The 23869-nt window shown below is 49.7% G+C and overlaps 1 protein-coding gene across 2 annotated transcripts in view; it reads left to right on the forward strand.

Moving 5' to 3' along the window:
• The window catches only part of MICAL2 (microtubule associated monooxygenase, calponin and LIM domain containing 2), a 222435-nt gene that overhangs the window by 29648 nt on the left and 168918 nt on the right, over nt 1-23869 (forward strand). For both annotated transcript variants that reach the window (XM_060018505.1, XM_060018504.1), the window contains exon 3: nt 20611-20951. In XM_060018505.1, the coding sequence (XP_059874488.1) occupies nt 20688-20951 (264 nt within the window). In that variant the 5' untranslated portion in view covers nt 20611-20687. The remainder of the gene's footprint in view (nt 1-20610; nt 20952-23869) is intronic.

Raw genomic sequence — 23869 nt, forward strand, 5'->3', positions numbered from 1 at the left:
TTTTACAGACATGGAGGCTGAGGTCTGAGCTCTCAGACTACAGGCTGTTAAGGTCCAAGACCCACATCTCCTGTGAACCAGGCTAGTTCTAGTTCTGGTTTCTATAACCAAATTTTATAATTAGAGAGAACCCAAGAGGTTATTTAGAGCAAACCCCTCATTACCTGATAGGGAAACTGAGGCCTGGCCTGAGGATATTTTCTCAGGGTTGCATGACCCACTGCTGTCCAGTGGAGATTTGGAAGGCAGGGCCTAGATTTCCAGTCTAACTTTCTTTCCACACCCCTTCTCTCCTCCTCTGCCTCCCTTCTGTATACAGCCGTCAGAGTCCATTTGGGGACCATCTGTCTGCATTTACAGGAGGGTGAAGAACTTACAGAATGCCCTGAGTCAGAGGGAAGGTAGAATAAAACTGACCCTGCCTCAGGAGCTTCCCTGGAGGTGTGAGACCAGGGGTGGGTGGTGGGTGGGGGCTGCAGAGCCCAGTGGAGGGGGGAAGGAGGGGAGGGTGAGGCTAGGGCAGGGAACAGGCCCCAGAGGAAGGGCAGCCGGCAGGCATGGCTGGGGATTCAGAGGCTGGCCTCGTGGGCACTGAGGATCCCCGGTGGAGGGAGGCTGGAGAGGGTGAGGAGTCCGTGTTGAGATGCTGAGCAGCAGCGTGAGAAAGGGGTTGGCGGGATCTAGGGGAAAGCTGCTTTCGTAGTTCTGGTTCTTAGTGTCTGGGCAAAGAGGTCCTGATCAGCCAGCCTGCTGGGGCCTGAGAATCCCTCCCATTTCCCGGAGAAACACAGAAAGTGGAGCGCGTGCATAGAGGAGGGTTGAACGATAGACAATTCCATCATTGTCTGAAATGTGTATGGGGAGGGAAGTGTGTGCATTGCTGGCCGGCTCACCTCTATTGTGCTCAAATGAATTTTGTTTTGTTTCTGATTGACCACACTTCCAGATGGTCTTTTCCCCCATCTCAATCTTAGGGCTCTCCTGAAACATTCATTCCGTCCAGACATGATACAGGACCAGGTTGGTCGTGCTTTTTCCAGTTTCACCCTGCCTCTTCTTGCAACTTCCTAGACACACAGACTGGGATCCTGGTACTGACTGCAGGCTCTATCTCCACTGGCAGGTTGAAACATACACTTTGCCCAAATTACAGAGAATGTGAATTTTGCCAGATAGGTACCTTGACCTTGAGTTGTTTTCCAACACATGACCAGGTTATAAACTTCTGCAGGGAAAGTGTGCAGTGTCACATCATTATTGTTTACACCTTTGGCTTACGTTACACTCTACATTTCATCAAGATCAGTTCATCTTCATAATAAGTAAATCTTCATTTACTCCCATTTCACAGATGAGGAGTTTGACTTAGGCTGTGACCTGCCCAGCGTTAATGTAGCTGTCTATGGGCTGAGCTGGGCCACAGCCCAGGCCTCCTGTTTATAAATTCTCTCATCTTTATACCCTACTAAGCTTCACCCATATGCAAATTTCTGAAGGGCCCAGGACATAAGAGGAGCTCAATAAATATTTGTTGAATGAGTGAACTTTGGCTATTTTTTTCTTTTTTTTGGGGGGGTGGGGTGGGGTCACTCTTACCCATGAATGGATCCTTTTTGGCAGCAAAGGGAACACTACCCTGTGAAGTATTTGAATTTCTTTCCACGATAAGGAACTAGTGAGTTCTCTTCTCACCCAGCCTCACCTCCGGGAACTGGGTCACGCACACTGAATAATTAATTCCTTGAGTCTTTAACTCCTGATGCTGAGGTGATCTGACCAACATTGGTCTTGAAAGGTCCCTGGCAGAGACAGATCCTATTGTTTGTCATCATACACCTTCAGATGACCCATGTCATTGCTCACAGGGAATACTCTTGGCCTAATCAGGTCAGACTTCCAGCAGCTTAATTCAGTTCCCTCCTGCCACTCATCCCCATCAATCTCCCCTAGAGCAAAGGAGAGAGATCTTTGTGGGTTATCTTAGGTATTTAGGGTTCTGTAGGGACAGGAAGGCCCACCTCTCCTTTCTCACTCCCCCTCTGAACTCCTTAAGATTTTGTGGCAAGGGCTGGAGAAAGAGCAGCAGACCATGTCAGGTTGGGAAGGGATGCATGGGGCTGGGGAGGCAGTTATCAAAATACCTGCTGGGCCTGCTCTTTCCCTGAGTGATACTTGGGTCATGTTGCTTAGAGTCTGCAGGGGATCCAGCTGGCCTCGTTAGAGCAACCTAATTAGATCTCGAGGTCAGCAGAGTAGAGTGGAAAAAAGAGTAGGCTGAGGTCAAAAGACCCACGATCTGGTGCTGGTTGTTCACAGCTCATCGGCATGGCATGGCCATGGGCCAGTTGCAGAATTTCACCTGCCCTCAGATTTCTTATTAAGGAAGTAAGGGAGGCACAGAGGGTTGTGGCATCTTAAAGGGGCCTCCTAGACTCCCAGTGCCCACTCTGCCTGTCCTCGTGATCAGCACCGTCTTCTCCTCCAGGTCGCCACCTCCTCTGCTTGCTTCTGTAGGCATTTTCTCCTGGACTTTGTAGCGTTGCCTCTCCCCTGCCCCACCCCTAGATGTGCCAGAGTGCAGATAAAAACTGCCTGTTGCTGCCGTAGTCTCCTGCCAAGCAGCCTGGAAAAAAAAAGTCTAATGATTTGAAAGTGCATTGGGGACCTAGGAGGTACAGGTTGGTATAGGAGGGGAGTGGGATTAACCTGTGAGTGGAAAGAAACCAGCCCAGGTTCTTAGGGGTTGTTGGGATATCCAAGATCTTCATGTCCTGAGGTGCCTGGACTCTGTCCAGTTGTTTGACCAAAGGATACTAGATATGTTCTTAAACACATGGCCCCAAGTTTACCATCTTCTTCCCTGGCCAGGCTCTGTGGCCAGGGGTGACCAGGCACTCTGGAGCAATAATGATTGTGGTGTTGGTGGAAAGCTGCTCAGGGGGAGCTAAGAGATGTCTCAGACAAACAACTAACACACAAAGGGCAAGGGTTGAGGAGGGTGGATCTGTCTCTAAGACTCATGATCTTGGGGCGTGAAAGCTGGAAAGAGCCTACAGATCATCTGATTTATTTCTCCAGTTTTATGGGTAAAGAAACCAAAGCCCAGAGACGTGACTTAACCAGACGCATAAAGCAAGCTAGAGGTGGAACCCGAGATGCAAGCCAGGTCTCCTGATTCCCAGCCTTGGAATCACAAACCTGATACAAAGTGGCTATTTCCCCAGTGCCATATTGCCTCCTCTCCGTGGGTTCAGCCACTGCCCTTTCCACTCCTCTCCTTGACCCTGGGCTTGATTGTCCAAGGTGTTATCAGGGCCCACAATAACCTCCTTGTTTATCGAGGCCTAATAAAACCTGGGTGTGACATCACCACGAGGTTGAGGCTTCTCTCACATGTGGGCTGTTTGACTTGTACTCAGGGATTTAACACTGTTGGGTCAGCAGTATTCTGTTTTATGGTGTGGCTTGGGGTGAAAGATTAATGCAAGACAGGAAATGAAGGATCTGACGGCCCAGCCTCAGCAATAGTGGACTCTCGTGGGTTTATTATTCAGACAGAAATCAGCTTTGTTGCTAATCATGCCTCTTTCTGAGACTCTGGAGCTGAGGGCATGAATCAAGTGCAGCCTGCACCATCCCTTGCTCTGAGAGGGGGCGCTTTGGTTTAGAGGCTGTCCGCCCCATCGCTGTGTTGCTGGCACGTAAACCAGAACAGAAGCCATTGATTTTTTTCTCGAGGGCTCCATTTGGCTCAGCACTTCCTGCTGAGCTCAAGGAAATGTATCGTGAGCTCTTTCCATTGAGCAGGCGCTGGGTTTACATATTTTACCTTGTTTTTCCTCCCTGCGGCCCTCTGAGAGGTGAGCATGGCTGTTTGTTATATCGAGGAGAAAATGGGCAGATCCAGGTTAAATAACTAGCCCACGTCCCACAGGGGCCAGGGCTCAGATGCAGGGGGTCCGATCTTAAAGCCTTTCCTCGCTCCACATTTCACACGGCCTCTTTTTGCATGGAGAAGGGAGAGCTGGGCCAAGTGGGCCGGGCATTGACTGAGGCATCAAGCATTTATGATGGGACTTCTGAGTGCCGGGCTCTGGCTTGGTTGTGGGGATGCAAAGGTGAGTAAGACCTGGTCCCTTTATTCCCAGGAGTTCATGGCCTGACCTGGTGGCAGGACAGATGTGTATAGAGTCACAGCCACTGCTCTAAGCAGTGTCATAATGAGTCACACACCAAGTGCTCTGAAAGCACTGAGAAGAGAGCAACGCGCAGGGAAACTGGCACCAAGCGTGTGCTCTGGGACTTGGGTATTGAGGGGTAAGTAGGAGATTGCCAGGCAGAGAAGGAGGCAGAGAGTTTTCCAAGTGAAAGATGTGGCGGTATGAAGGCTTGATTCGGTACTTGGAAGTGAGGAGTCATGGGCATATTTTCTCAGCTGACGTAGAAGGAGTGGAACTTTCAGTTGGGAGATAAGCTGGGGGAGGAGGGGTTTGGGACCAGACCGTTAAGGGCTTTGTAAAACACTTGCTAATTATGTGAGAGTCATTGAAAGAAACATCAGACCAGCAGAGATTCTCCAGATATGAATTCTCCAGGCGTCTGAAGTACCTTTCCCTGTAGAAATGTTTGTGGGACTTGTGTTCAGACAGTTTGTGTCCATTTTCTACATTTTGTGTCTCACGAACCAGTGGAGGTGTTTATTGATGGCGCTAGGGCATTGGGCTGGGATGGGCCACACTGACAGTTCATATTTAAAATGTCTCAGATTCCTCTTGCCAAATAAGCTGATAGCAGACACCCTTGTGGGTTCATGTGCAGCCTGTCTCTCCAGGGATTGTTTTGCATTCCAGACAAAGCCACACAGTAATTCTGCAGCAGCTGGGGGTGTGGGGTGAGAAGGCTACTTAAAGATCAGCGAAAATATATTGCTGTTTTTAAGGACAATATTTACAAGGCAAAAGTATCTAGGAAGTGATCATTTGCCCTGAGGGTGAGCCAGAAATCTTTTAAAAATCCCAACCCTTTAGAGTGAGAAGGGTCTTGGGGAAGAGAGCGAGCCTTTCAGGAACTCGTGCCTCTCTCCTCTCTAATGAACTCCTTGCCGAGGTCTGCCCCAGGAAACCTATTCTGGAAGCAGAACTTTGAGCCTGACGTACCCTTCATGGAGGGGAGGGGAGCAAACACCCGGAGAGCGATCTGGAGTCCAGGTCTTCCTGGTCTCGTATCACAGTCCATCTTTTGTGGCCCCCTGGGTTTCGTTTCTTTACAAGGAAAGAGGAAATCCTTTCTGGGATGGTGGCTGCTTTAGTGAATGTGTTTTTCAGAACATAAGCCCAAACACCTAGAGAAGTGTCCAGCGCCTTCATTCAGCCAACCCAAATGTCTTACATCGGGATGGCAGGAAACTGTCTCCCGAACCTTGACAGAAAATTCACTGGCTCAGTCACATCTTCTGTGGTCCTCCCTGGGGCTGCTCTCTGTTGGGGTGTAGGTCAGGGAGGGGCGTTTTGACCCACCGAGTGAGGAATGGCCAAGGCAGTCGCTGGTCCTGGAGTGCTTGTCTCAGCATCTCTGAGCTCACAGGAACGTGGCCTTTGAGTGTCACCTGGAGAGCCAGGTGTCCCTCCCCTCACAGCTCTGTGGCCCCCCTCACACAGGCTCACATCACCCTCCAGGTCAGCCTTTGTTGTTGGTAACAGCTGTTACCAACCTGTCAAGCTAATCATCTCAGAAGTGGGGTCAGCAGCTGAGTGTATCTTAGGGACTGGTTCTGCCCTAATCAGAGAGGCCTTTCTGTATTTACTGTCTGAAACCTTGCATGGTTTTAAAGAGCTTTTGTGAAAACAGTTCATAGGAGACTTCAGTTCCTCTGCATAGTAAGGATGTGGCCCAAACAGTCTTTCTCTCCCCCTTCTGCTCAGACACCTGAACCAGCCCCCTGGTAACGGCACATTTGACGTGGGCACAGAGCCCCTTGGGCGGGTCCGGTGAAGGGAAGACAGCATTGCTCAGGGCTGTCTCGCCCTGTCAGTCTCTGGCCTGCTCACCCCGCAGAGGCTGCATCTGAGAACCATTAAGCTGTGTTCACTTAGCACATTGCCCGGCACAAGGTAATTGGTATCTGTGGGATGAATATAGGAACAAACACATAACCAGCAAGTAAACCCTCCCATTTTCCAGCAGAAGCAAAAAGGACTGACTATCTCTCAGGCTGAGTTGAATTGCCCGAGTGCTGTCCACGATCCAGCACGCACTCCAGGAAAGATCCCTCTGGTCCCGGGCACGAAAGGAATTACAGACTCTCCTACCTCCTGGTTTGGGCCTGGAGGGAGGGCCAGAAGAACTTTCATCCACATCCAGAAATTCCCCCACTCAAGACTATGAGTCCTACTTTCAAGGCTTAAAACAAGCCTAACATACAAACAAAGAACAGTAACAGCAACAAAGCATGGGAATGTGGGCCCCGGCGCAAGCCAGGCAGAGTCCATCCTGCTGGCGACCCCTGCTTGCCCAGTCCGTCCCCGCTTGGCTGAGAATCCCATGCTTGGACGTGTCTCCCAGGAGCCTCCCGACGCGTATCCTTGTTTTGTCAGACTGCTTTTCTGCAGCACAGGGCTTTTCACATTTAAATGACAGATCCCAGCTTCCCAAGTGTGTTGACATGTCAGTAGGTTTCGAACAGCCCATTAGGCTTTTCTGACTCAGGCAGGGCTCACCTGCCCGTGCATGTGCACACACCTGCTCGGAAAGGTTGAATGCAGTTGATAGGCCGTTGTGTGGAGACTGGGGTAATGGGTGTGCCCAGCTGAACTGCCGGCTGGGTGGACACCTCACTGGAAGAAACAGGCAAGCATCTCCCCTTCCCAGGCCCCGGGCATACCTGCACAGAGGCCAGCTGACCTCCGAGATCCAGGGAGGTATTATTTACATTGCTAATAACATTAATTATAATACAAACAACAAAGCATGTCTAATTGCATATCAGGAAATTAATCCTGAAATTAAAGGCCTATAATTCAAATGAAAAATGTTTTAAGTCTTTTAAGTGAACTCTAAAGGTGGTACAGTGAGCGCTGTTCCATTCCTCCTGAAATAAATTTTTACCGGTAAATGTTCATTCATTCAACAAACATGTACTAATTACCTACTAGGAGCCGACACCACACTGGCACCAAAATTACAAAGCTAAAAATCAGTAGACAATTCGTTAATGGGTGAATTAGTCCAAAGGGACATGATACAAAAAGTTGAATTATTTGATTAAATATTGATTGAATGCCAACTGCATACTTAGAACTGAGCTGAATATTCTGGGAAATAGAAAAGAAACAAAAGATACTGGCCTTTTCCTTAAGAAGTTTATACACTATATTGTCCAGACAGGCATAATGCACAAACCTGTGTTGGGTTCAAGGCTAAATGAAGTGCCAAATGGCCGGTTCTGTGTCTCATATGACCCCATGTGTGTTATAACTGTCTGTCTCTAGGAATTACTAGATGGTAGTTTCTCAGAAGCTGGGAAGACAGAGCTTGTTCCCCTGGTATCCAGAGTGCCTAGCAGTTTCCCCCTTGGACCTCAGGCTGCAGAGATTCTGTGTGGGAGTAGGCCCAGGAAGCTGTATTTTTGGACACTTCCTAGTGAATCGTGTGGTGTAGAACCAGGTTTGGTGACCTCTGGCACAGACTCTGAGAGTAAGAAGAATGCGTGTGAAAGAAGGGTCAGTATGGGATGGGGAAGCTTTTGTGCCTAAAAACTCCGGCTCATCCCTTAAGATCCAGCTCTGGCGCTGCTTCTTTGAGCCTCTCTCCAGGCTGTGGGTCACTCCATCTCCCATCTCTGTGTCCACACGTCTTGGTACCCACCTCTACTGCAGCTCTTAACTATAATTATTTAAAATTGCTTCCCTGAATAGACTGTGATGTCAGCACATAGTAGGTCTTCAATTAGTACTTCAGGGCCTGACTTTGCTTCAGAGGATGGGTAAGATTTGAGCAGGGATGGGAGGAGGAAGGCAGAGACCAGATGTGGAGCATTAAATGGGCCAGTCTGTCTGATGCAGCCACAGGGGAGCCCTAAGGCCTTTAGGAATTGAGCCTAACAAGGAAATGGGGGCTGCGTGGAGGGGGCTGACGAGCCCATCATGGGAGTTGGGACTTATACAGTGGGGCTTAGGGAGCCCTGAGGGCTGTATGAGCCGTGTGGGGTGGTGCAGACAAGACGGGAAGGGGAAGACGCGAACTGGAGACGAGTGAGGAGGCTCCCGGGGTCATTCTGGTGGTGGTCAAAGAGGAAGGGCAGTCACAGTTCACGCCGCCACACAGCCTGAATTTTGTGGCTGCTCTTGATTGGATTTTACCAACAAGCAGTGGTTATTGGACATGTGCCATTGCCAGAGGCCCTGGATATGCAGCACCTGGCGTCAGAGAGCTCACGGTCCAGGGAGGCGGGCAGGCCCAAAAGTAGTTCATGCGATAGTCTGTATGCAACCAGCACTGGAACCTCCACGGAGTACAGTGTAGGAGAAGGGGGTGTGGGGAGACCAAGGTAAGACTTCAAAGAAGAGTTGCAGCCAAGGATACCGCCTAGCCTGGCGTCAGAGTTTCCTCCTCATGTAACCCAGTGGGGTCAGGACTGTTATTATCTCCATTTTATGGATGAGGAAACTGAGGTTCAAAGAAATTAGGTGACTCATCTAGGCTCACACACCTAGTAAGTGGTGGGTCAGGTTTGTAACAAGTCTGCCTGACTCCAGAGCCCACACTGGGACCCCTGACACTCTGCTGCCTTTGATGTTTCAGCCCTAAAGCCGACTGGGTTTTTACCAAGGGAACGGAGTCTGGATGGGCCTTCTAGATGGAGGGACCAGCATAAGCAGAGGCACAGGGAGGGAGGCCTGGAAGAGTTCAGTTTGTTAGGGAGCTACAGATGCAGATGGCTCAGTAGGTCTGGTCGTGGGGTCAGGGAAATGGTGAGGTGGCAGGCTGGAGAGCAGGCAAGGGGCGAAGCAGGAAGGTGGGTTTTGTCTTGCTCTGCTGAGATGTTTGGCTCTCACCCTGAAGTTGCTCAGGGAGCTGCTGAAGGGTTTGAAACAGGAACAGAACCTGACCAAGTGTGCATTTCTGGTGGAAAGATCTCTCTGGCAGCAGCTCCAGAGAGAGGCTGGTGGACTGGAGGGAGCAAGCAGGAAGGGCATTTATGAGGAGGTATTGAGAGTTAAACGAGAGGGGAGGCTGGACAGGAGGCAGTGACTGGGGCTATTGTGGAGGCAGTGCTTGGTGACTGGCTGGCTCCTCGAGGTGAGGGAAAGGGGGCAGAGGAGGTGACTCCAGGGGTGTGGCGTGAGAGTCTGGGTACAGATGGTGCTGTTCACTGAGGCTGGGGGTGCCAGGGAGGTGAAGGCGGAAGGTAAACTGACCACGTGTCAGGTCTCTGCAAGACAGTCAGGGGAAGAGTGTAATTGGCAGTTGAATACAGGTCTGGAAAGCAGCTGGAGGTTCACGACAGAGGGATAGCTTGATGGGTCATTGGGATGTAGATATTGGTTGATCTGTGGATGTGTTGAGGTCCTTGAAAACGGGAGGAGTGTGCAGATCAGAATCTGGGGGAATTTCAGGGGCATTCAGAGAGAGATGTGTCTGCCCAGACTGAAGATGGGAGAGACCCTGGGCAAGATAAGGTCCACTAAGTGACAGTTAGCTGTAGCCACAGAGTTGGCGGTGGCCTTGGGCATGATGCCTAGGTGGGCTGTGTGTGGGAGGGGGAATGAGACTGTGGTAGATTAGAGGGTGAGTGGAAGTGAGGAAGTGGACATTGCCAGGCTGGACTTTCCTACTGGGAACCTGGACTGTGAGGGGAAGGAGGGAGAGTGCCATTATGAAGAGCAAATGTAGATCTAACTGTGGTTGAATTTGTGCACATTTTTGAGACTGATTTCACTTTGTTAAATTCACACATCCAAAAGAGAACAAAAAACACTTTTGTTAGGCAATGAGTTCTTTTTTTTTTTTTTTTTTTTGGTTTGAAAAAATGTAGTTACTTGGCACAATTCTTCAAAATGGGGGAGCCTTTGGAGGACAGACTCCATGAGACACGGTTGGGCTGTGAGCTTCTGGGGCAGGGACTGCTCTGTGGTTGTCCTGGGCTCCTGGGTATGGTGTGTGCAGAGCGAGCAGGCGTTGTTGAGAAATCCTTTTCAAGTTCACTTTTCCATGACGTTTATGCCTCCTCCCCAGCATCCTTCTCTATCCTCCAGACTGATTACTAGGGTTGCAGTCCCTGAGGCCTGAGCTCAGCCATCCAGACACAAAGGCTCACCTGGGGGGTGACTTTAAGGGTGTGCTGGGCAAAGACTCGGTGGAAAATATGCTTCAACTGTCCCATCTCAGCTTAAGGTAGATAAGGGGAGATGATCGCCCTTACCATCTATGTGAAAATGCCCCTATTTCTGCTGTGGTTTGGCTTGGGCTACCTCGGGTGGTGGGTGTTATCCCCAGGGCAGTGGGCTGGAAGGACGCTGGAAAAGCACATCCTGAGCCCGCCCCACGAGAGGCACCTTCATCTAATTTTCACAGGGACTCTGTGTTGTTTGTGACTTGCTCAAGGGAATGCTGGGGACTCGGAAGTCCACATTCTTTCCACCACACCACATAGGCTTCCAGGGGCTTCCTGAGGGCTCAGGGGCTATTGAAACCAAGGAAACGACTAGCCTATCTGTCCCATTCTCTTGTCTTATTATAGGGTATATAATAAGGTATATTCACCAGAGGGTGTATATGTGTGTGGGGAGGTTCCTGAATGAGGGGTGGTCAGGCATATTTCTGGGGGTTAACCTCCAGTGACAAATCTGGCATTCCTACCATGCTATGGTTTACCTACTGGATTAATTGATATTTCCTGCCTCACAGATAAACCCTTGATTCTCAGTGTCGTCACATACTTCAGGTTTATTTCTCACATACGTGAAGTCCAAATGTTCCTGGTCATAGACTGCTTTCCTCCAAGTGGGCATCAGGGAGCCCAGCTCCTTCCTTCTCATGGCTTTGTCGTCTCGCACATGTGATTTCCGTGGCTGCTATGCTCTGGCGGAAGTGGAAAGAGCCTGGAGGATTGCCACGGGAGGTTCTCATGGGTTGGTCCTAGAAGTTGCGTGTGTCACTTCTGCTCACATTCCATTGCCTGGAACTGGTCACGTGGGCTCACACAGCTGCAAGGAAGGGCCCAGGAGGAAGGAGCAATGTGTCTGGCGATCAGCTGGCCTGCCTCTGCCGTACCCACCCGGGCTAGAAAGTCACCCACCCCTCAGCTGACTTGTTATTGGTATATTCGCCACAGTTATCCACGATTGCATCGAGATCTCCTTGTGCCAGATCCTGGCATTTTGGAGTTTGATGAAAGAAGGGGAGTATCATGAACCAAAGGGTCTAGAGCAGAGACCACGTACCTGATGTGGTGTATGAGGCAGCACTCGGATCCCTCCATCCACTTTGTGTGGGAGCTGTATGGGATGGTGGTTACAGATGTGGGCTCTGAACTCTGGCTCTAGGATGTCAAGTCACAAGTTCCTTACTTCTGGCCATGTGCCCTTGCCAAGTTGCCAACTTTTCTAATTCTTTGAAAAGTGGGGATACCATTATCATTAGATAACAGTATCTAATGATGCCTTGGTTTGTTACAATGATTAACTTCTTTAATACATAGAAAGCTTTTTACCTTGCTGCTCAAGACTTCATAGATGCTCGTTAAATGTCAAGGATTATTATGTTCCCAAGGTCTGAGCATTCATTCATTCATTTAGCACATACTGTATAGAGAGGGCCTTGTGCTAGGAACTGGGAGTAGGGAAGTCAAAAATTAATTTCAGCACAGGACTTACTGTAACCGAGGTAAGTACAGATCCTGTGGGACAGATCCAACGCATTTTGGAAAGGGGTTGGCGACAGGGAGGTGGAGAGTGTCTAGAGGAGAAGAGCTTTGAAGGAAGACTAGGAGTTAGTGGGGTAAAAGGATTTGTTCACATCCATGTGCTGTGCTTAAGAACAGTAAGTATGGGGCTTCCCTGGTGGCGCAGTGGTTGAGAGTCCGCCTGCTGATGCAGGGAACACGGGTTTGTGCCCCGGTCCTGGAAGATCCCACATGCCGTGGAGCGGCTGGGCCTGTGAGCCGTGGCTGCTGAGCCAGCGCGTCCGGAACCTGTGCTCCGCAGCGGGAGAGGCCACAACAGTGAGAGGCCTGCGTAGTACCGCAAAAAAAAAAAACAGTAAGTATGGTATATGATATGTCAGACTTACTGTTTTTTCAAACGGGCAAGCTTCTTTGCCTCGCAGCAGGATTCTCCTAACGTGAACAGGATTCATACCCAGTGTCCCTGAAATCGATGTTAGTCAATGAAAAATATGCGAAGCTCTGATTTTGAGAGACAGAAGTCTTATCTATTGACACGGCCATTGTTTCTCCTCGTTGGAGTCTGATGGCATGTGCAACAGATCTGGGCTGATCTGGACCTGCCCTTGGGGAGTTTTTAGGGAATCTGTACACTGCAGGGAAGAATGCTCCCTGCTTTCAGGGAACTGCAGTCTGCTGGCTGCACTGTCTAGGGACTGTCAGAACACAGGAGTGTTCTCCCCAGGCAAGGGATGGTAGGCGCTGAAAGCTAAGAGCAGGGAGCCCCTACCCAACCTTCCCTGTGGATGTTGAAGCAGATTTTACAGGTGCTGAGTGAGGGAGGGGCGGCATTGGTGGTGGTGGCCTGGGGAAGGCAGAATAAGAGATAAAAATTGGAATTTGGCAGGGCTGAGCTTCCAAAGGCTTCCTGGAGTCAAATGAGATTTGGAAGGAAGACTGAGAGGAGCCCAGATGACTTACAAAAAAAACAAAAACAAAAACAAAAACCAAGAAATTATGCCATTGAGCCAAATAAAAAAACAGCAGGATTCTTTCACTATTTATTTTATTACACTTTAACTCAAAAGTATCTTAGATAATTTGCTTCATTGTTAATTAGGCCACAAATTCTGTCCTCTGGCCTTGGACAGCTCCTACTGTAAGGTGGCGATGGTTTGTTTTTTTAATGCATTTTATTATATTTTTTTTATTGTGGGAAAATATGCATGACAAAATTTACTATTATGACCGTTTTTAAATGTTCGAATTCAGTGGCATTAAGTATATTCACATGGTTGTGCAACCATCACCACCATTGATCTCCAGAACTTTTTCATCATCCCAAATTGAAAATCTGTACCCATTAAACAATAACTCCCATTTCCCTCTTCCCCCAGCCCCTGTCTTTCTGTCTTTATGAATTTCTACTTTCTGTCTCTATGAATTTGCTTATTCTAGGTATCCCTCCCATTAGTTTTGAGATAGGGTGGCCTCCTGGAAATTGGAATTTGGAGTTCACAGTACTCCCAGGCAGCCAATGGGTCATGAAGGTGATTTAGGGCATATGCAGAATAGGCTGCTGAGTTTTTAGTGGTGAGATGGGCTTGGTGTGTGTGCTGAGATGAATGTTATTTTGTCAGGTCCTAGCCTATAACCAGGTAGGCAGGTGTCCTTCTTGTGGGGTTGACTGGCAGGGGGTCTGTGGGCATAGCTGAGATCATGTCAGAGGTATTATCTTCCCCACTTTCAAGTCTGTGGTCCAGTGAGCAGAGGTGTGGCAGGAATGCAGTCTTGGGGACCTCATCCCTCACCTGTTGGAATGTAAGCCCGTTCATTAGATTAGCAGTGTCAGGGCTTCTTACAGGATGGCCCTTTCTTTTCTGGAGAAGAATGGCATTGCTAGTGTGGCTGGAGCCGTACAGGCCTGAGGAAGAGAAGATACATGAGACCAAGATAGTCTAGTCAGGGAGAGAAGACTCCAGGACTTGGAACGTATAGAGGAGGGAGTTATAAAAGCTGTGTGTGCTTCCAGTAGAAAATCTGGAAATAAAGAAAAGTATAAACCTAAACATAAATCATCTGAAATACCATCACACACACGACCACTGTTCACTTTTGGCTTGTTTCCTTTCTCCTTTAGATATTACTCTAAGGAGTTGGAATCATATCGAGTACTTGAATTTGTATCCTGCTCTTTTCACTCTGATTTAGGGCATACGCATTTTCCAGAAGGATTAAATGTCTTTATAAATATTATTTTAAAGGACTGCCTAATCCTTTATTGTTTGGTTGCTCCGTAACTTATGAAGCCACACCCCGTTGTTGACGTTTGCAGTCTCTAGGAGCCTGAAAGAACTTCAGGGACTACAGAACTTAACCCATTTAATTGACACGGCGGCTTCAGTAAAAGCAGGTCGTATTATTTCCGTCTCCATGGCTCATATCAATCGGTGACGAAGAGCGTGGATTTTGAAGTGAGATGGAACTGGGCTCATTTTACAGCATGTCCACTCGGTACCTTGGCAAATGGGGGGGGGTTGCTTGCCCCTCTGAATCTGCCTTCTCTTCAGTCAAATAAGGATGGTTGAATGAGATCATGGATGTAAAGGACCTGGGACAGGGTCTGGCACCCGTGAGCAGCTGAGCAGTGTGGTTGTCGCTGTTCAGATGAGGCTCAGTCTCCTCATGCCCAGGCCCGAGTTCTGCCCGCCTCAAAAGCTTTGCTTCTCCTAGAGAGTTCTTAAAGACAGGCTTAGCAGTACAAGCAGAGATGTGGGACACTGGCCAGAAATCATGGTGGAAAAATTAAAAAATTTGTACGTGTGTGTTCGTGTACACACATGCATACAAGCATGCATATATGCAATCCATACACACATAGACATACATTTACACACATACTCATATATATGCATACATGTACGTGAACACACGCACACACACGTAGCAGCCACACATGGCAAATTTATACTTGCTTAAGGAAAGTGAGATGAGCAAGTTCTGGAATTACCCCCTACCCCCAAAGTCCTTGCTTCTTACAGAGTAGAAACAGAGAGAGAGAGAGAAGCACCCTACCCCACAGACTTCTTGTGAGGACCCCATAGGATACTGTGAAAGAGCCTGGCTGCCGTGGCCCCTGGTGATGTTGGCCTCCTTCCTGGCACTGTGACCGGTCAGCATATGGGTCTCTGGCTCATGGGTTCGGGGTTGGGGGGTCAATCTCAGGTCATCCTGGGATCTGTTACTGTGAGTCATTCCACAAGGAAATGGACTGAGGCGAGGAGGTGGGAATGTGTGAGGTCATTTCAAGCCAGAGCAGTGGAGTCAAGTCGCTATTGAAAAGGAGTGAGGGGAGGGCTGGGGATGGAAGAGCAAGACCACATGGCCTTGGCCTCTCACAGGAGGAGCAGCACAGAAGGCCAGGGCCTGCAGTGCCCCTGGAGTCTCTTTTCCGAGCTCCCCACCCTGGGCCGGTGTAGACAGAGGGCAGTGTCCAGGCCCTGCTGCAGGCTGGGCGCTTGGGTGGGCTTTCACAGTACGTCTCTTGGGTGCGTTTTCATTAGCCTTTCCAGTCGGGGCTCCGGATGGCATGTGTAAGTAGACTGCGTGTGTGAGTTCAGCCTGCATGGAAGGGGCTTTGACTTCCTGTGGGTGATCTCAAGGGCTAAAACCAGGAGTGGGGAGGAGCTATTGGAGAGACAGCATTGATCTCCCTGGAGAGCAGCTAACAGGAATCATCTCACCGAGGCTCTCTTCCAGCCAGAGGAGGCAAGGGTGGGGCAGGCTGCCCCAGGAAGTGGTACGTGCTCCACTCGGGGAGTTGACCGAGGGAAGGCTGGGACCCCTGGCTGGAAGGAGATTCAAAGTGGCCCTTTCGGTCCCTTCCCAACGCTGGGAGTTGCCCCTTTAGGTTCAAGTTGGTGTCACGTGCCCTGGTAGATGGAAAGCCAGGCCTCCCTGGGCCAGGTGAGAGGGTGATGCCTGCAGACACCACCTGTAAACCAGGTGTTCTGCCCATGCTGGGCTCTGCAGAGAGGCAGCGTGGGAGGCGTTTCCCACCGCCTTGGCCCTGGCTGCCTCCTGCCTCATCTCAGATGTCAGATCCAAGTAGCCATGACCCAGGGTCTTCCGAGTGCGAGGCACAGAGCCGGGGGCTTCTAGTCTTTCCAACCACCTGCGGGTGCACAGGGGTGAAGACCCCCATTTCACTGCCGTGGAAACTGGGCCCTGCCCCATGGCCCTTTGGGGAGGTTAACCTGGGAGATGGTAAGTTTGAATGGGGGGCTTGGCAGTGGAAATGAGGAGAGGGTTTGGTTTTTAGATTGCATTTACCTTGAAACATGTCTGTGAGCCTTCAGGGTAGGGTTGAGGGCTGTGCTTACCTCATGCTGCTTTGAGGGAAGGTTCTGCCCGGTGTCCCTCCCAGCCCTCCTTAAGTTTTTATAGAACTCCGTTTTATCCACTGCCTGGTCACACTCTTTGATGCCATTTGGCAGGTGATGAGGCCCAGGAAAGGCAGGGGGTGGGAGTCCCCACATGTGAGTGCATTGGCAGCTCTTGGGCCAAGGAGGCTCATCTCTCATTTTGAGAGCTACTCAGGGCCTCTGCATAAACCTTGAACTTGTCTCCCAGTTGTCATGGGCTAAGAGCCCATTACCAGTGCTAGGATCTGAGGCCCTGGGTTCTAATTTGTAACAGCCAGAGGCAGGGACAGGGAATTGCTTTGTGACTCATAAAGTCACATAGGCAGAACCACAAATAAGGGACTCCAGTTGGCAAAGACCAAATTGTTTCAAGGCTATTCTTAGAAACTAAAGCATCACGTCTTGTTTCTTCCCGGAAAATGCAGAAACCTTTCATATTTCTGAGTAGTTGGTTTTATTTATATTTCATATCAAACTCCAAAAAGGCAACAGCTGGGTAGTGATTGGCAAGGAAGGCTAACGAGAGCTATTACCCAGGATCCTCTGATTTAACTAAACCTTGATCTTCTTCTTTTAAGGAAAGAGAGGGGTATCCAGCAAAATACTGCACTCCAGTTTCTGGAAGCTGGGACTCAGACTCAGGGGAACCCTTCTAAATCAGCCTTTCTAGTTCACTCACAGAACTACCTTGTACCATGGATGTTTTCAGTTCATTACCCAAATTTCCTCATATGAGGTTCCCCACTTTTCTTATGAGGAACTTAAAACTTGGAAGCGGAGTTGTCCAAGGCTACACAGTTAGGAAGTGGATTTGACACCAGATCTTCTGTATAGAAAGCCCATGGCCTCTAATTGTAAAGTATATATAATTGCTTGACCTGGGAAGCTAGTACCAGCGGTCATAATTATGTTCCTTCTTCTCTTCCTTTTGGTCTGATGACGTTTGAGCCATCTGACAAATAGTCATGAGTGCTGGTCATCATGGAGTCACTAGGTGCTAAATACATTACCCACGTGATTGAATTCATTCGTTACCCCCCTGTGACTCGAGTATTGGTATCCCCACTGATCAGATGAGAAGACAGGCTGAGACAGACTAGATAAAATGCCGAGGGTCACACGGCTAGCGAGTGCGTGAGACCAGACTCACACCCAGGTTTGCCACACTCCGAATATCTGGATGCTTTTCTGGGAGGAGACCTACTCCGCATGGGTGTCAGAGTTATTTCTCAGGTCTCTGACTTCAATTGCAAAGCGGTTTTAAAGGTTGAGACTAAACCCTTTAGATGGCAGGGAGGCAGGGCCGAGCCTGGCACGGGCTGCGCGGGCACAGTCCCAGGCAGGGCTTATCTTCTTCTGTCCAGCCATCTCCCTCCACCTTCCCGTATCTCACTCCAGATAAGAGCTAGTTCCTGGAGCTCTCACACCCACCCAGGGCCCTCAGCACCACTTTGTCTCTTTCCCTTGGGGCCCTAAAATTAAGTTGTTCATTTTTCTTTTGTGGGAGGAGGGGAGGCGGCTGGGGGGGTTGGGAGGAGTCAGGTTCTTCCAGTTTATAAATTATTCTCTGGGAGTCGGGTCTGGCTTGATAACTCAAAACAGTTCACCATTTTAGACAAGGCGGAGTTGGCGACTTGGAGAATTGATTTACAAAACTCTTTTTTCAAACTAGTGCCTCCCCAGCTTCAAATCTGCCCCAGGTGATGGCTTCAGCATACATCACATCACGCTGGTGCTCCTAGGGCCAGGCTCTGCCATCACTCAGGAATCTCTCACTCCACAGCAACTCTGCAAGCTCTCATACAAAAGAAGCAGCTGAGGCTCAGAGCTTACATGGCTTAGGTGAAGCCAGGTGGGCAGTGAGGGGCCAAGCTGAGCTTTGGACCCAGGTTTCAAGAGGCCCAAAGCCTGTGGTTTTTCTCTGCACCACCTGCCCATCGTCAGAAAGGACTGGAGGATTCCAGTGGAACTCAGGTAGCTTTGCAGTTGTCAATCAGCTACTGCAGCCCTTGTTCAATCCCGGACATAGAAGTGGTTCCAAAGATAGATAAAGACAGAGGATGTTCATATGCTCTGAAAAGCGAACGAGCCTTGTTCTCTGTTTATGCTCTCTGGGTGGTGAGTCTTGCACATGGGGAAAGTTGAGACTTTCCCCATGTGCAAGAGGCAAAGTTTATGTGAGTGACGCCAACGTGAGCGCTGCAGACATTAAAGGAGCCGACTGATCATGTCTTTTGGTGCCAGCTTTCCAAGTTGGTTGAATTTGTTGAGTTGAGGGGACTAGAGTACGGAGTCCCGTCTGCAGAGTGGAGCTTGGCTGGGCCTGGAGCAGGGAATGTACTGTTCTCCCTTCGGCCGAGCCTGGTGCCAGGCCCGTTGGAAGCTCTTGGGGGAAGAGAGATGGGAGGGACGGGTCCTACACTGTATCCCGTGCCACTGCACCCATCAGTATCTGGCTGCCTGGAGAGCTTGTCGGCCCCCAGCAGGCGGCCCCTCACAGGTGGTGTCCAGCCAGGCCACATAACATGCATGTGTGTGTTTTTCTTTCTCCTGCTGTCCCAGCTTTCTCCTGCTTCCCAGCTTCTCCTCATTGTGCTGGGCAGCCCCTCAGCTGCCTCCTTCTCCAGTCCACCCCGGCCATCTTCCCAAAGACTCGTCTCACCCCGCTGCTCTGTCTCCTGAGCCTCACGGCCCTCTGGAGAAGCCAGGCCCCCGCTACGGTCTGCCCCAGACACCCCATCACACCTGGTCACCAGTCCTGAACTCCCGACACCTTGAACTTGCTGTCATTCTGCAGCTGTGCTGGCTCTTTCCAGACTCATGCCTTCATATGGTCCATTCCCCAGTCTTCTAGTGAAAACCACCTTGTTCCTAAAATTGTATCGTTTTGGCATTTCCCTCTTGTGCCTCCTCTGGACTCCTCCAGGCTCTGTTTAACATCTTCTTTGGGCTTCCGTGTGCTGTGTTCATTTTTTACAAGTGCTGGCCTGGTTGTCTTGTAATCAACTATTTACGGGCCTGCCTTCCTCACTAGGCTCCGTCTTTGTATCCCCAACATCTAGGGTGATGCGTGGCCCTTGCTAAGGCACCAGTAGTTATTGCTGAATGAATGAGTAAAAGATTAAGGAAGAAGATAAACACCATTCTCTGCTTTCAGTTTTATAAAGCCAGCCCGCAATCTAAATGCACCCACTGTGGCATTTCGGTCTGGAGAGTGGGAAGCTGCCCAGCCCGAGGGCTTTGTCTCTGTTTGCTGACCTCCCCCTGCCAGGCCTCTGTCGGGGGGAGCTTGATATGCGTTTACAGACCCCCTCAAGCCCTCCTGGCAGCTGGGCCAGCCCCAGCTCCTTCACACTTATCTTCTTGCACTAGCTTTAGATTCTGGAAAAATAGCTGGTGCTTTGGAAAATCAGCTCTAATTTATTTTTGTTCCTTTGAAACTTAAATGACTTTCCTAAGAAAATGCCTGAGGTTAGAGTGGTGCAGAGAAGAAAGGACGATGGCCAAAACCCAGGCAAGCTATTTTTGTGATGTGAATGAACCTCCATCGTGGTTTTTCCTTCCTTCAGACTAAGCACTTGTTCCAAATAGCTCCCAGCTTGGGCTTACAAAGCACAGGCTCCTTTTGTGCATCAGGAGGAACCCCACGTGTCTCTCTCTCTTTCTGTATGTCTGACTGAGGTGGATGCTGTGCTTCTAGCAGATACTAGGAATGGAGAGGAATTTTGAGAAGTTGCCATTTGCTGTCTGTAGAAGGGAAAGACCCGCCTTCTGGTAACTAACGAAGGAAGACTTAAAAGTGTGGTGTCTAAGGATAGGTGGGATGGTGGTCATGAAATCTAGGGAGGCATGTGCTTTGCTTTTTGGGGGCTGTGCACTCATGTCATGTGATTAGGTTACGTTAACATTGGCACCAGGAATTATAGGTTTCCAACAGTGCTAAATCTGGTGTGCCCTTCTGGGTTTTGTTTGTTTTCCTTTTGCTAGTTAGTACTTCCAGAACCACTGCTCATAGCAAGATTGACCAGGTAATATTGACGTCAGCCAGGATAGATCTTTGGCAATGTGTAGTTCTTTTCAGCCAGCCAGGGGAGTGGAGTGTTGGGGAGAGAGAGTGCCAGCAAGGCAGCATTGCCAGGTTAGAAGGTATGATTATACCTGTCCTATGCATTATGTATGTTTAGTATTAAGTGTTATGTTTAGTATGTTAGTGTCTTAAAGGAATTGTATTTTTACCTCTCCGCACCTTCTCCCCACTCTACCCTCATCCAGGAAGCTCACCTCTGCCTCTGCCTACCTTTGCAGGTGTGACGTTTCTCCAGGTACTTCATGGTGTTCTCCTCCATCCTCTCCACACCACTGCTCTACGTGGCTCCTGAAACATGGGGGAAAACGAGGACGAGAAGCAGGCCCAGGCCGGGCAGGTTTTCGAGAACTTTGTCCAGGCTTCCACGTGCAAAGGCACCCTCCAGGCCTTCAACATCCTCACACGGCACCTGGATCTAGACCCCCTGGACCACAGAAACTTTTATTCCAAGCTCAAGTCCAAGGTGACCACCTGGAAGGCCAAGGCCCTGTGGTACAAACTGGACAAGCGTGGGTCCCACAAGGAGTACAAGCGAGGGAAGTCCTGTATGAACACCAAGGTAAGGGAAACTCCAGCGTGGATGCTTCTCACCCTGTGGGCCATGTGGGTTGGCTTGTCGGGAGGTTAGGAAACTGTTGCCATTTTGCCATTGTAAGGTTCTTAGTGGGTGTGGATGTGTTTTATTGTTTGGCTCAGCTGAAGGTTGCCTTTGTCTGTATATGAACAGCTTATCCTGGTCGGGGGCTTCTGTCTCATGGTGGCCTCAGCAGCTCTTCTTGTGTCCTTCCCAAGGCGGAGAAGATGAAGGCATGCTTGATGCTATCCTGTTTCTACTATTACTACTACCACTACTTCTTCTAGTAGCTACTGTTTACCAGGTAGCTTCTTTGGGCCAGGTGCATTCTGTACGTGGTCTTGTTGAACAGCACAGTAGTCCTTTGGATCATTTAATAAGAGATATGAAATCTGAGAAGGCAGTTACCTTGCCCAAAGTTACGTAATAAGAAGGCAACCTCGATCTCTCTGATTCTAGGGCTTAGGCCCTAAATTCCCTAGAGAGGCATAATTAGAGTTGTGTCGCCCTGGGAGCAAACATTTTAGAAAGCTCCCTGACTTTAGTTGGGTAAGAAATAGATCTTTGGGGCTTCCCTGGTGGCGCAGTCGTTGAGCGTCTGCCTGCCGATGCGGGGGACGCGGCTTCGTGCCCCGGTCCGGGAAGATCCCACATGCCGCGGAGCGGCTGGGCCCGTGAGCCATGGCCACTGAGCCTGCGCGTCTGGAGCCTGTGCTCTGCAACGGGAGGGGCCACAACAGTGAGAGGGCCGTGTACCGCGCAAAAAAAAAAAAAAAAGAAATAGGTCTTTGGTCTTTACTGTCTTTTCTTCCCTCTCTCTCTCTTCCTCTTCACATCTCCGCATTCTCCACCTCCCCATCCCCTTCCTCTGCTCAGGATCCCACTCACAGCTAACCCTCCACAAGCTGGTCACTTTCCCCACTGAGTGGCCGTAGGCGACATCGGTGAACGTGGGGCTGCCCAGCGCATCACATCTCTGATAGCTCTGCACCACCCATCCCCAAATGGGCAGCCAGAAGTCAAGACTTCCCTGGGGGCTGTCAGCCCTGGGCACTGTTCCAGGCTGCATGTTTAGGTTAAAAGCAGCGAGCGAGCTGTATTTAGACCTCACAGGAGGTAGCTCAGCCAGAGCCCTTGGAATTCTAGTCAGTGCCAATCCTAGACAAGAGGATTGAACTCTCCATAGAGATCAGGACTGTTGTGTTTTTGTTTTGGTGATGTGGAGCCGTTGAGTCCACCGTGGGATACGCCGCTTTCCCTTGCCCCGGGGGAGACAGCTGCCAGGCTCCTCTGAGCCTGGGACGCACAGACCGTTCGGAGCACAGGCAAGCATTCCATCAGGCTGAAGCAGCCCAGTCGCCTTAGCCCAGAGCATATTAGCCATCCAGGAAGGGCCTGCCTGTAACCTGCCAAGCTTCGGCCTTACACAGAGGAGAGGGAAGCGTTAAAGAATAACGGGGGGTGGGAGGTGGGGCCGGTATCCTAAGTGCCACCCCTGCCCAGTACCTCCTTTCCTAGTTGTTGTAACTTCACGGTTCGTGGTTCACTGGGCAGCTCTTCAGAGTTCCAGGAGGGGGAAGCTTTTAACTTTCAAAGCTTCACCCTTTTCCGTAATTGTATATGGTGGTTTTCTTTTAAAATGACCCATAGAAGTCAGGTGGCTGGGGTGCAATATGTTTTCTCAAGGAAGATTTTCAGAGCTCTTATTGTATCAGAAAATGCATTGCCCCATACACCCAACAGTTTCTAGCTGCTGAGGGACTCTCTTGGTGATCTGAAGACAGACCTTCGGAGGGAGTCGGCCAGCGGAGGGACGGAATGGAGAATTGACCACCATGAAGATGTCCTTTCAAAAATCACTAGCTGGTTGCCTGGTCTGTCTGGCCAGCCCCTATTTTATAAGCTATGATGGCTTGAAGTGGAAGAGTCCTTACATCCTGTGGTTGGCAGGTCATCGTTGCTGCCTAAGATATAAAGGAAAAGGACTGTCTTTAGTTAGTGAAGCTGGGTAAGAGTGGTTCTTGCCCAGGAATTTATACGCCTTTCTCAGGAGGAGGAGCAAAGACATTTGAAATGTGGTAACCCATCCCATAAAAACTACTTGGATCCTAAAGTGTAGAAGATACATTTGAAAATGCACTCTACAGATGGTTATGACTGTGCTAGGCTACTTTATCCTCATGTTTCAGAAACTCAAACTAACCTAAACAAAACAGGGAAATGAGGGAAGTGATTAACTCGTATAAACAGGAAGGTCCAGACACTCACAGTCTTTCCCATCCTCTCTCCTTCCATCTCTCTTAGATGTTTTGCTCTGTTTTGGCTTCATTCTTCCCTCCTGCAAACAGATTTTCTTCATGATGCTAGCCTCTCGTTCATATCTTTGTAGCTCTGTGACCCAAAAGACCAGAATCTTTCTCTTCCTGCTCGGTATGGAAAAAAATCTCAGGGAAGGATTTCAACTGGCTCACCCCTGGGCCAGTTATTGTGGCCAAAGCCAGAGGAGCTGACCACTGTCTTTGGCAGCCCTTTTAAACATCACGTGATTGACATGAGGGAGGAACAGGTCCCCAGGGATGTGGAGGTGGGAGATAGACAAACAGCAGGTGTCCTCTACCTGACAGGTGACTGCTTGTTTGCTTTCTGGTTATGGAACAGGCCTCGCCATGTTGGAGTCACGTGGCTGTGTAGTGCTCACTCTAAGAGCCTGGCGCTCCTGGTTGTGAGTCAAGCAAAACAGAACGCAGTCCTCCCTCTTTTCCGACATGAACAGTCACTGTCTTGCTCACACACCTCACTTAGGTTTATCCTTTGGTATACTAGTTTACGTCGTCAAGCATTAGCCAAACGAGAAGTGCTGGGCATTACTGTACACATGGTTCATCATTAACGCTAAGCCGTGT

This window comes from Delphinus delphis, chromosome 8 (assembly GCF_949987515.2).
Source record: "Delphinus delphis chromosome 8, mDelDel1.2, whole genome shotgun sequence".
NCBI lineage: Eukaryota > Metazoa > Chordata > Mammalia > Artiodactyla > Delphinidae > Delphinus > Delphinus delphis.